General features: G+C 37.4%; 1 protein-coding gene across 1 annotated transcript in view; it reads right to left on the minus strand.

Annotated features, from left to right (window-relative positions):
• Nucleotides 1–12,113: 12,113 nt before the first annotated feature.
• The window catches only part of LOC137629057 (midnolin-like), a 78,435-nt gene continuing 76,922 nt past the window's right edge, over nt 12,114–13,626 (minus strand). Inside the window, exon 3 of the mRNA XM_068360324.1 lies at nt 12,114–12,412. Within this exon, the coding sequence (XP_068216425.1) occupies nt 12,308–12,412 (105 nt within the window). The 3' untranslated portion in view covers nt 12,114–12,307. The remainder of the gene's footprint in view (nt 12,413–13,626) is intronic.

The raw sequence follows: 13,626 nt of genomic DNA on the forward strand, positions 1-13,626 counted from the left end.
GAACATATCTGTTTTGACGCTGTTACTGTTTTTCGAATGATTTATTGTTAATTTATTCTCTCATTTATTTATTTCCTTTTCTCACTGGGCTATTTTTCCCTGTTGGAGGCCTTGGGCTTATAGCATCTTGCTTTTCCAACTACGGTTGTAGCTTGGCAAGTAATAATAATAATAATAATAATAATAAGAGGATAAATATGCATTCAATGAGTCATCATTCCCTGCGTTCTCCAGTGGGATGTTAAGTTGGCTTGTCAAGGCTCTCAATCAGCACGATTTCATTGTCAAAGCTCTTTATCTATGACAGGTGCTCCCTGGTGGAACAATGCTGAAGGTGAAGACACAGGATACTCACTGTTTACTCTGTGTTTACTGATAACTACTGACGAGTTCTCTTTCTCCTCCATTGGTATAGTGTGATCATTGGGATTACGGGGAGGGCGACATTAAAATTGTAGTTTCCACAGCCTTTTCCTCGAATTATCAGTGCTTTACATGATTTGATAGTAAACGTTGATATACTAAATACTAGTCTCATTTGTTTCCAAACATTCTTTCTTAGCGCATGCCTCTATATGAATTGGTTATGATGTTTTTGTTGACTGGTAGGTGACATACTGACCACATACAATTCAACATTAATTAAACCCAAAGTACAGGAATACGAGCGATGGTTTGACAAGGATCTGTAGATTCAACTAAACACTAGGTGTTGCTATTAGTTTTACAATAGATAATCCAATAAATTATTAGTGTTACGGTGATCAGGTGGGCAAAAAATTCAGTCCTGTATAATGCCAGGCCTTAAAACTTTTCCCTAGTTTAAAGGCCACTCATGAATGGCACAGGAAAAGGACAGTGACATTTACCTAGCAAGCGGGACATTGCCCTGGAGACTGACCATATATCATATGATCAGCGCCTAAGCCCTCTCTACACCCAAGCTAGGACTAGGGAAACAAGGTATTGGCTACTGATGACTCAGCAGGTAAACTTATAGGTTCCCCCCCCCCCAAACCCGCCACCCTTAGCTCACAAGGATGGTAAAGTTGCAGACACTAAAGGAACTAACGAGTTTGAGTGGGACTCGAACCCCTATCTGGTGATCACCAGGCAGGAAGTTACCAGTAAGGCCACAGCATTCCTCCATTGCCTTCTGTACTTCAAAGAACATACGTTAACACTTTTTCAAATGGCTTATATTTGCATTCCCTTGACTTTTACAATGGGTATTGAGATGACAAATTTATAAAAAAAAAAAATAAAAAAAAACTCTGGCATCTGTTTTCCACCTCTTTCAAGTGCCGTACGGTAAAATTCAAGGGAAAACAAATAGCTGACAATATTTTCATTCAGTATCTCTACTCGGTCATTAAAAATATAATCAACTCAAAACTAAACGGTTTGGGATAAGCTCCCTGACCACATCTCGCTGCCACACTCAAGAGTAGAATAATAAATAACATTGTTGCGTGACTAACGTTCATTGTGTTTTATGTGAGATAAGAGTAGAGCAAAACACTGAACCTTCCAATATCTACTAATAAAAGGACGAAAAATCAATGGTGTGTGTTGAAGTACTGAAATGATAAAAGGAGTACAAGAAAAATGCTTCACTTCACAGTTTACACCAGCTACTGTTAGGTGCATTGTCGTATTCTCTTCCAATTCCATTTTAAAATTTATCGTTCAGCTATATATAGTAGATAAAGTGCAATGATGTATACTACAAACTGTACATCACTGGAAAGTTTAAAAAAATACAACTTATACAATATTTCTAAATTGTATAGCAAGTGGATACCCTTTCAAATACCATGCGCGAGCACATTCATTTCAACTCGCTTATGGTCAGACTGCAGAATGCCAAGATATTTGTGTGGGTGCAAGACATAGCTGAGTTCATTAGTTCCGCTTCCGAGTTTGTTATGGACTTCAAATCATTCGTAACTCCTTCCTTGTGGAGTGTTGTTCTGGAGGCTTCAGAAAGAGATCTGTAAATTCGAAGAGAGTTTTTATATGAGGTCTAGACGAGAAATAGCTTTTCGTTTTCAACTCTTTAACTGACAATGATCTGGAACCAGGACCAAACGAAGAGACTGGCGAATTAAGCTCACACCGAATGATAAAGGATTCAGTTTAGTGTCCTGTACTGCATTTTGAAAATCAATAAAAATTATAAAACCTCGCATAAGAGTAAATTTTGCTTCGCTACTTTTGTGATGCCTGGGGATGAGCCCTGAACAAAGGAATTGGAAAAACCTTGCTGCTGCTGTAATATGTTGATTCACTTAATTCCCTTCATTGTACAGGTATTAAGTTAAACACACCATAACAGTGGTTTCTAGATTTGGGCGTTCCTTCCATATAACAGGTCTGGTATTATGCATTTTTGCCACAGAAAACGTTAATTGCTCAAAATTGAGAGAGAGAGAGAGAGAGAGAGAGAGAGAGAGAGAGAGAGAGAGAGAGAGAGAGAGAGAGAGAGGCACCAACCATCCCCTATGTAAATGCACTCATGTTTCGTTAGGATTATTGAAAGCAGTGGCATCCTACCAGTCGATGGAGTGGATACGAGGTGCCAGACAAAGTCGATATTGCGATCTATAACGTTCCACACTGACTATCCGATAGTATATCGATGTACTTGTTCAAGTACAGCAAAGTACTGAACAGAAGCAATGGTTGATTAAGACACCGTGAGACTAAACGGCGAAAGCACGAGTAACCTCGACAGAGAAAGTCTCTCACAGATAGAGAGACTTTGTTCACTGAAGAGAAATGATGGCAGTTCAAGCAATTAACAATCAGATTCTCCTCCTCACAAAATGACACAGATAAATAATAGGAAAAAACGCACAGCAATACGAAAGAGCAACCACTGTACCCACAGATAGCACACCTAGAAACATGTTGAGTTTAAGGCGCGCGCTCCCTCTCCCCAGACAGTGCTTAATTCTCCTCACCTTAGGCCTAAAGGCATCTCGCAGACAAGGGGAGAACCCCAACCGCCGAAAAATGTCATACTTCCCCCTCTGAGACGATAGGCCTATTTCCCCCCAAGGACATTGACCTCTCGGCAGAGTGCGAGCAGTTCCAACGCCGCAGTCCCACACCCTAACCAACTGCTGTCTGACTCCGGTCTGGGCGGACTAAGAATGTTACAAAAATACGACACAAATGATTGAATTCACGGATACAGTACGTCCTCCTCTTCTTTACAACGCAGAAAATGTTTCCAATTAAAATGACGGCACGGATATCGCAGAATGGTGGTGTTAACATTTTCCCAATAAATAAATGGAAATGTTGAGCCCGAAATACATGAAGGCCTCTGCTCTGCACATGAGTGCACGACGAAACCCGTAGCCAGCCATGGGACTCTCTCTCTCCCCTCTTCTTGTGTATGATAGCTGCAACCATCAAAAATTCCAATGCCAACTAATATGTAAACTAAAGGCTATTCTCAAACTACCAGTTATTAAAAAGTCTTATCCACAATCATGACACGCTTAAGCTATGTGGCAAGCAACTTTGAAATCCACGGGCTACTTAACAAAAGCAAATTCTCAAAATTGAAGCATTGCAATATTAAGTCATTATTCTTAATATAAAATATATACCTTAAAATAAATTATCAAACCTGATACACTTTACATATGCAATATATCAAACATACGTTATATTAGACACTATTATAATTATTCAATAATTGGTTATGTACAAAATGCATCATCATCATAATCTCCTCCTACGCCTATTGACGCAAAGGGCCTCAAGAGGATTCATTGGCTACATCAAAGGATAGTCAGTTCCTTGTGATGCACAGTGCCTATCTAACTAAAGAAAGTGACCGCTGCCGATCCATACTATTATTATAATTACTTGCTAAGCTACAACCCCAGTTGGAAAAGCAGGATGCTATAAGCCCAGGGGCTCCAACAGGGAAAATAGCTCAGTGAGGAAAGGAAACCAGGAAAAATAAAATATTCTAGGGAAAAGCAACAATATTAGAATAAATATCACTTTATAAACTATAAAAAAACTTTAACAAAACAAGAGGAAGAGAAATAAGATATAAGATAGAACAGTGTGAGATCAACCGACAGGCATCAGGAGTAATAGCAGAAGAGATAGTTTGTCTATTGCCTTAAACCCAATCCGTCACCCTGCTGCCAGTGACTTCGTCGAGATTTAGGGGGGCATTTCCTTCACACCCAAAGCTCTCATTACACCACCAGGTTACTTAACCGCTTATAAGAGTATAACCGTTGAAAAACATGGATTGCCTAGCACGGGTATATACTAAAACTAAATTTATCAATATGTTGTTCCACAACAAAAAGACAAGACTTACTGCATAGTAACTGTCAAACTTGACTAACGTCGAAATATTTTTATAGTGCTCCGTCATAGGTAGGTGTTAACCATCCATCAAATCGATTATTGTCCATCCAATACCAATCTCGAAATCCAATTTGTCAAATAAATTGACAAATAAAAATAATTCCGTAATTTCCTAAAAATAAAACCTAATCTTATATAAAAACCAACTTCAAATTAATGTGAGTGCTACACTCTACCAGGGGTAAAATATGGTTCAGTACACACTTTGTAATTTTTCATTACACGAGTGTCTTAACGATAGCCTGTTTGTGAAAAAAAAAAATTACATTACATTTATGTGGCACAAGTTAATGTACTTCAACTGTGTGGTATACTGTAACCTAATGCACAGAGGCTGGGTAGAAACAGACGTATTTGGATTGTTGAAGTTGCAAGAGAAATTTTGTAACACCTTGATTCTTAGAATTACAAAAAATGAATTCATTTATGAAACTAATAATCGACTGATTCAATAAGTGAATTTCATAAGTTAGCTGCTGGGTTTTTCAAGTATTTAGGGAACGATGGAAAAAAAATGGTACACTTGAGCAAGCTGAAACAAGTGCCTTAATGACATGGGTCCAGTGCCAGGGAAGTTATTAATATGGGTGATATGTAAAGTATGTAACCCAAAACATTGCTCCCTAGCATACTACCTTAAACAGTAATATTTGGGCCTTGCACACTTAAGGTGCAATTTCAAAGTTAAATTCTCTATCACGTGGGGTTATTCAGTCGGTACAAGATGATCATAATTATTTGTTGCAAGAAAAAATATGTATAGTGATATATTAAGTATATAACTGAAAACATTGCTCCCTAGCATACTACCTTAAACCGTAATATTTGAACCTTGCATACTCAAGGTCCAATTTCAAAGTTAAATTCTATATCACGTGGGGTTAGTCAGTCGGTACAAGATGATCATGATTATTTGTTGCAAGAAAAAATACGTATATTAGTAAATATCCACTGGTGACCAGATTAAATAAATATTCAAGCTTCTATGCCAGACTTTAGAAAGGAGTGTCACAAATAGAGCATAACGCACTTCAACCGTAAATGTCATTATGAAACCAACCATAATAATAATGCGAATTCTTCAATTCGGTTATTCAAAGAATTCGACATGATCTCTCTCTCTCTCTCTCTCTCTCTCTCTCTCTCTCTCTCTCTCTCTCTCTCTCTCTCTCTCTCTCTCTCTCTCTCTAAAAAAACACACATTCCAACGCTGGCAATGGGCACATCAAAACTCTCCTTGAAAGCTAACACGACTCATTGTGTTCTCCATAACACAAACAAATCCGTCCCTAAAAATACCCAGTACACAAGACAAAGCCTGTTAGAGCAAGGTCTTTGATTTTAACCTTTGTTTCAGGTGCCTCATTGAATTCCAGCCTTCTTCTAAATGACAGGAATAGACAAACTACTAAGTCAAGGGATAGATTATACTGTACACATTTAGTTTATTTAGAAGCTATTTCCATTTTTTCATGAGTCCGATAGAAGCGAGACACAGGAATCGTCGGCAAATACAAATATAACATTACAAAGACAACGTAACCGAGGACTGCTCCTTGCGGGACCCCTGTTACAGTGTAACGTTCTGGTTTAAATATAGGGTTGGTTCGACAAAAAAAAAGATTGTTCAAATCAAGTGATTTAAATCAGAATGAAATATACTGCAATAAATTAACAAAATCTCTGGTTAATAGTTATAATATTTTGCGTAAACTTGATGTTCTTAAGAATGGAAGTTTTTGTTGCAATTATGAATGATAAAAGTAAATTTTTTTTTTCTATACATCATGAATAGGATGTAAAATTCTGTTGCTGATATTGTACGCACAATGAGAAGTCCTTAATATGTTTTTAGTTTTATTTCTTGCATTATACTGTATATTTAAATAATATTGCTGTATATTTGTATTATGTTTAATTGCAGTTCCTCTCGTTTTTCTCTGTAATCAACAACAGCAAATAAATATTATTAAAAAAAAATTGGCTTAAATTAACTTCTTTTTTTTAAATCACGATTTTTTAAAAACGGTTTAAATATTGTTCTTAGCTATATTAGCTGATATTTGGAGGGCTTAATTTGAGAGGAAGATCCATAGCACTGGTCCGATTATCCGTTTTACTTAGTATGAAGGGTTCTATTATATCAGAAACATTAGCAAAGACAGAATGTTCATTTCACAACATGATTACAACATTCTGATTATTGACACTGTTTGGTTGATTAGCTCTGATAACAAAGATATCTGCTGAGTAAAGCCCTGCTGGTTTTCTGGGAGAAAGTTCTTATCACTCAGATGCCCAACTATATCTATCCTGACGATTCTCAAAAAAAAAAAAAAAAAAAAGGGGGGGGGGGAGACATTAGTGATACATGATTATATGATTTTGCGAGATAACGTTCGTCGTTTGGCTTTAACGCTTGGAAGTAATTGCATACAAGATCACTCCAATGTCACTTGAGTATTTGTCAGTGATAACCCAATCAAGAGACAAACGTTTCCTGTTCTGAAAAATAATAATACCAATTCCCTAATATCGCAAGAGGGTCTGCCCCTCTCTTTTATTCTTCTCCTGTACTTCTCTTTCTCCCTATTTCCTTAATCTTTCCCATCCCGAGTACCTGCCTTTGAGCTATAAACTGGATTGTATCCAGGGGTACTCTTCCTTTCCCCATATTCCCCACTTCCCTATTATTATTATTATTATTATTATTCCTGTTCTCTTTTGTATGGTTTACAGAACATTATAGGGATGCGGTTCAGTCAGACTGCAGATTTAAGACGAAGCGTGTTAGTATTTATCCATGATTTTTTTATGTAAATTCAATTGACTGGAATGTTGGAAGTTCGTTGCCACTACGAGTCAAAGCAAGCAGTTGGATCTTCTATCTTGTCATTCCAATCAGGAGCCGGATATACAGATGAATGCTTTTTTTGATAAAGCATTCACAAATTTCTTCTAGTGCTTTGATTAGCAACATTCAAGATTGTGCCTTGCAAAACTTTGATGTAATAATAAGAAGTAGTTCGGAGTTTGATTTGTTAGTTATTCACTCCTATCAATCAGCGAGACGAAGGAAAACATCCATGGTTATTCTCTAAAGCCATTAATCTTAATTCCTGTAGTTCAAAGGAAGATAATAAATTGTTGAGGCTATGGCAAGTAATTAATAAGTTGGCCATTTCCAAGAGACCGAAAATATGCACACACACATGCACACTAAACCCCTCTCCACCTAAACAAGGATTGGGAAGGCAAAGCAATAGGTACTTAACGCTCAACAGGCAGACCTATGCCAGCTTCTCAAACACCAATTCTCAATCACAGAGAGAGAGAGAGAGAGAGAGAGAGAGAGAGAGAGAGAGAGAGAGAGAGAGAGAGAGAGAGAGAGATAATTAAACTAATTTCGATCTAGCGTAATCAAAAGCCAACAAACTCCTACTTAAAAGACAACCTACGAACATCCCCATATTTTGACTAAGTGAATAGACCTTCCCTTTAAATGTATGAAGCCGAAAATGGCATTTCGAAGAAAACATACTCTAGACTTCAAACACTTTTCCTCCCCCAAAACTCACTGAAAGTAAAGTAAATAGCAGCACCCTATGTGACTTGATTCAACTATAACGCAAGATGCTTTCTTACTTGGATTTTCTTGACATTCCTAGAGTTCTGAGTCTGAATAACAATTACGAGAATCCATCCTATACCATAACGGCTGTTGTCTTTAAAATGGCCAGGAATGAAATTAAGCTAATTATAAAAAAAAAAAAAAATTAAAACTATATCGGCAAAGAGCTAAATTCAATGACCGTGTGAATAAAAACACGGCGGTTCAGACGAAGAGTTGCAAAAGAGAGTCCGTTTTCTCTTCACATGGATGCTTATTTCTGCCCCAATCTTACTAAAATGTATCTATCACTTCAGCCTGTTCCTTTTAGGATAAAAAACAGCAAACCCGCTCTCCCCCCCCCCCCTTTCCTTGTTTACCCAGTCATCGTTTCGAAAATCTTACAACTTGAAAGATCTATGATCGATATACATATCGGAAAAATCACTTCATTTTACTGATAAAATCAAAACACTGATGACTCGAAATATAAAGAAATAAAAATGAAAAATACTGCCAACTAAACCAAGATAAATATGAGCAAACACAAACCGTAAAGGTGGACACACAAGGAAGGTGTCAAAAGCTATTACAAACTTAGGAGCATCGATATCAATTACACTACCACGCTCACCATTCTAGTTAAACAGCAGTTAAAATCCATTTGAATTAGTTTGGAATTCTATCCATAAACAAGGTAAACTACTTTGGAGTAACTATAGTCCATTTCTTTTAGCGAGGCATATTTGCACCTACTCGCAGCGGTGCCCTTTTAGCTCGGAAATGTTTCCTGACCGCTGATTGGTTGGACAAGATAATTCTAACCAATCAGCGATCAGGAAACTTTTCCGAGCTAAAAGGGCACCGTTGCGAGTCGGTGCAAATCTGCCTCGCTAAAAGAAATGGACTAAAGTGATCTAATTCAACATCAGAAGTAACTGTATCAGGATCGCAGTACCTACTCACTAAGATTAGCCAATACAGTATGTTGCAATCACCGCTTGCCTAATTGGAAATACACTAATTGGAGAATTTTACTAGTGTTATCAACAATATGACATCATGAAGTAAAAACGCAATAAGGTGGGTTCTTGGAAGACAAGGTCCCATCTGATTGTGTTCCACCTCAATTTTGGGGTTATGTTCTATGATTTCATTGGCCATTTTTATATTGAGAAAAAAAGAAAGAAAGAAAGAAAGCTCGGAATATGACAGGTATCAATAACAGGAAAGTCAACAATAGTGTTCACTCCTATTAAATATTCAGTGTTATATGAATTACGATCAACTAAAATGGTACTTATTTTCATATAAGCTAATATTCACGATCGACTTTTTTCCTTTGTCAGACTAAAACAATACAAAACCTAGAAAAACATAAAAAAAAAACAATAATCCTTCATAGAACTGTAGTAACTTGCATGAAACTGGAGATATATATGAGGTTGTATTCTACACTAACCAGCCCAAAAGTTTATTTATGAGACACAATACGTTAATTACGGAACATAAACAGACGATTAGCACCCAAATCACTTACCCAAGCTAAGACCCGAGGGGCCTGGCAATGGCTGCTAATGACTTAGCAGGTAGACAAAAGAACTCTTAAAATCTCCATCCCAGCCCCAAAAGATGTCTAAAACAATAAACTTCCAGTAATGAATGCATACTGTACATCTTCCACTTAGGATAAGCTACATACTGCTGGCAGGGAACAGGACATATATTAATAACTAACTCCATTTGAAAGTTCTTGCCAGAAGAGGAAGTGAAATGGAAAATTTGCCATGGAAGCAAAAGAAAAAAAATGAGGTCAGAATATAGACATTATCAGAGAGGAATTACAAAGCAAACGAAAAACATGATGGCAAATTTATGGAGGTCTAATTAATAAAATAGAAAAGACCACAATGGAAGACGGGGAGTGAACAGTTTAGTTGTATAATGTCACACATTTGAGCATTAAAATAAATTGTGTGGAAGCAAGATTTCTCTGTGAAATATTAGTCTGGTGTCTGGTAAATTGATCAAACTGCAGCAAGGGTGATAAATATATGAAATCGTGAATGTTAAGATGATATAAATATATATAACAATAGATAAAATTCTTTTACAAACCATAAATTGTGTGGAAGCAAGTTTTCTCTGTGAAATATTAGTCTGGTGTCTGGTAAATTGATCAAACTGTAACAAGGGTGATAAATAAATGAAATCTTGAATGTTAAGATGATATAAATATATATTACAAAAGATAAAATTCTTTTACAAATCATAACAATTGGCAGATGGAGAGAGGACAGGAGGGGAGGGGAGGGGAGGGCTAAACGTACTGGAATGTGGGTCTCCAAAGAAATTTCCCAAGCGAGGGAGCAGGTAATGTTGAACTGAAGCAGAATCACAATTTATGGGTTTAGGGTTGGGGCTCGAGGTGGGGTCGCTTCTAGCCAAGCTTTTGAAAAGTAGATATTTCGCAAAATTTAACGGATTTACCAAATCAAAGGTTAAGGCGTTTTCAACCTTAACCTTCTTTATGGAGAAGAAATATTGTTTACGAAATATACATAGATTACAATTTTTTCTCCAATCATTCTACTTTTAAAGTTTTTTTCAGGAATAAAATAACGAAGATCATTTAATTAAAGCTACTTACGGCTGTACTGACGGAAGTTAGGGTGAACATTTAACGTTTGGTATTACTTCCCGACAGTGTAACCATACGTCTACAATTGTTGTCATAATAAAGTTGATAATATCAATGAGCTACTTCTACAGTAAGTATGCTCTTTCAAGTGCAGCGAAGAACACAGTCTCTCTCTCTCTCTCTCTCTCTCTCTCTCTCTCTCTCTCTCTCTCTCTCTCTCTCTCTCTCAGTAGAAGTGTGTCTAACAGCGGACGCTAAATCAAAAGGTTAAAAGTAACGCATTAATTTTCTTTCAACAACTTAGCCAACGGTGTGCATTCCCAAAACAAAATCTATTTAAGACACAGAGAGAGAGAGAGAGAGAGAGAGAGAGAGAGAGAGAGAGAGAGAGAGAGAGAGAGAGAGAGATTTTCCACATTAGATATGAAATTCTCACCATTGGTACACGATATGCAGGGAGTTTCAATTGAGAATGCACAGTAGTACGAAAACTAAAGATAAACAATAGGAATTTTTAATGCTCTAAACATGTTGACCTAAATCAAAACTATGTATTTCAGTAATAATTATGAAATAAATAAAAAAAGATCTATCCGAGGGTGGGCGAGTGTAAAGTAAATATTCACAAACATTTCTAATGAACAAACAAAAATGACCCGAAGAACACCTGTAACAAGCCCGACATGATGCGGAAATAGCTCACCGCACTCTACTACAGGTAAAATTAGAAACTCTCCTTTATGACAATTGGGTATAATGCCGGAAATAAACTACACCAAAGGTAGATTACGCACTCTCTCTCTTGTAGTAAGAGCCCTTACATCACATGGGCAGAGAGGTCATTGCCGCGCGCATGAGCCAACATGACCAAAGCAGGAGTTAAAGGTCAATGAATGAACGTACATTAAAATAAACTTAAAGGCGAGCTGCAGACACCACAGCCGGCCTGTTAATGAAGAAGCCCAGGTTATTTCATTTATATTTGAAATTCGGTGCTGGCCATGAACCTGATTAGAACTTTACGATAACTCCAAATATTAAATCGCTTTAATTTATTTCTGCTTACGAAAGTAGTGAAAGAGGAACCTTAATTTGGACAGAAGAGAGTCGCATTTGATTAAAGCTGAGGTGAGGAGTGGATATAACTTCGATTTTTCCCGGTAGGACTCCTTTTGCAGGCTTTGCGCAGACACACGTCTGGGCCAACTGCTAGTGCTACACCTTTTCCGGGATTTCAGGATTAGCCGAAGGAATGATATATACATATGAACAATATCATACGTTAAGCTTGTGCCATGAATCTTCGTCACACCAATGATCTGTACCACATCCTAACAGATCTGCATCTAGCATATAAAAAGCATACACCAAAAATTATATGTCACATACGGAATACTTAATTCTGTAACTATATACAATTACAGGTAACTGGAGTAAATGAACTTACAAGATCTAATTGGCAACTATGCTATCACTCATCTTTCTCTTTCCGTCTTTTAGACAAAGACGATGATGAAACTTAATAAATCTATACCGCACGAGAAGACATATCTAAGCTCATCTGACTGTTCAATCTCGCAAACTCTCCAAGAAGCGCCATTCACCTCGTCTGAATTTGTTCTGGGAAACGCCATCCGCTAACAGGTAAGTCAATGACGTGGCTTCACACAACACTTACATTTTGTACTGTCACGCGATAAGGCAACACTCCTCCTCCTCCCACGCCATACACCCTTCTCAATGCACGGACTCACCTGCGGAAATAAAGAACATTTGACTACTTGTATGTATTCTCATGCGTTTATTGACATTTTTTATTCTATAAACTAATAAGCATTCAAACATTCAACATTGATTCCGAAATATTTAAAAAAAAAAGGGGGGGGGGGTCAACAACAGAATTAAATATGGTCCATGTGAAAAACACAGTATCTCTATTAACGTTACAAAAAAAAAGAGAAAAAAAAAAACGAAAATTAAGAGCGAACTCGTATATCTGAGATTGAAAACGTTCTAATATAACACACGGCCATTATTAACCGCCATTGCCACACTCGAGTTTTCACCAATTTCCTAAAAGGATTGATGGACTGGGACCCAGTTCAGCTTAGATTGTGAACCTTGACCTTTGATCTCTTGAACTTTCAAGTCACTGCTTAACTAATAGCAAAGTACAGGGGCAGTGATTATAACTTTAAAAAAAATGAACGACTCCACGCGTTTATCTACTGTAATTATGTTGCTCTAGAGCCGAGGTTCATTCGGGTTGCTATGGAAGTCCGATTCACTGTGCGGCAAACAAAGGCAATCGCTATTAATGTCCCCAAATTACACATAAATCTTATACTCCAGGATTTAATACTATGACCTTATAAGAGCAGAAATGCACAAACACACTCAATGTAGTTTATGGGTTATCAGTGATGAATTACTGAATACAGTAACAAATATATGAAATAATTATGTTTTAGGTACAAAACGTGATCAGAAATATAAGGCAATAAAAAAAAAAGTAGAGTCAAAGAACACTTTTCTTGTTTCTGGCCTCCAGGAAGCATCCGAAAAAAAATTGGCCTTGTGCGAGAACAGTTTGCCATTTAGGAAGAGAGGGCCAAACACACCTGACTACATAACCACAGTATGTCCAGCACAGGGTCCCCCGGATCAACGGCCGAACAAGGCCACGCGGACTCTCAAGGTTAACTGGTAAACAAAGGCCGAAATTCATTATTACCCTTTACACACTCGCACCCACCACATAAAATGACAGAGAGAGAGAGAGAGAGAGAGAGAGAGAGAGAGAGAGAGAGAGAGAGAGAGAGAGAGAGAGAGAGAGAGAGAGAGAGTGGATAATCAGATCAAGTTAACATTACAATACCAAGAAGACCACGCCCACGTCAACCACTGAAGGAAACGGAAGAATGACCAGCCGATGCAAGACAGACAGACAGGCAGATTTTGATAAATG

This window comes from Palaemon carinicauda, chromosome 37 (genome assembly GCF_036898095.1).
Source record: "Palaemon carinicauda isolate YSFRI2023 chromosome 37, ASM3689809v2, whole genome shotgun sequence".
Taxonomy (NCBI): Eukaryota; Metazoa; Arthropoda; class Malacostraca; order Decapoda; family Palaemonidae; genus Palaemon; species Palaemon carinicauda.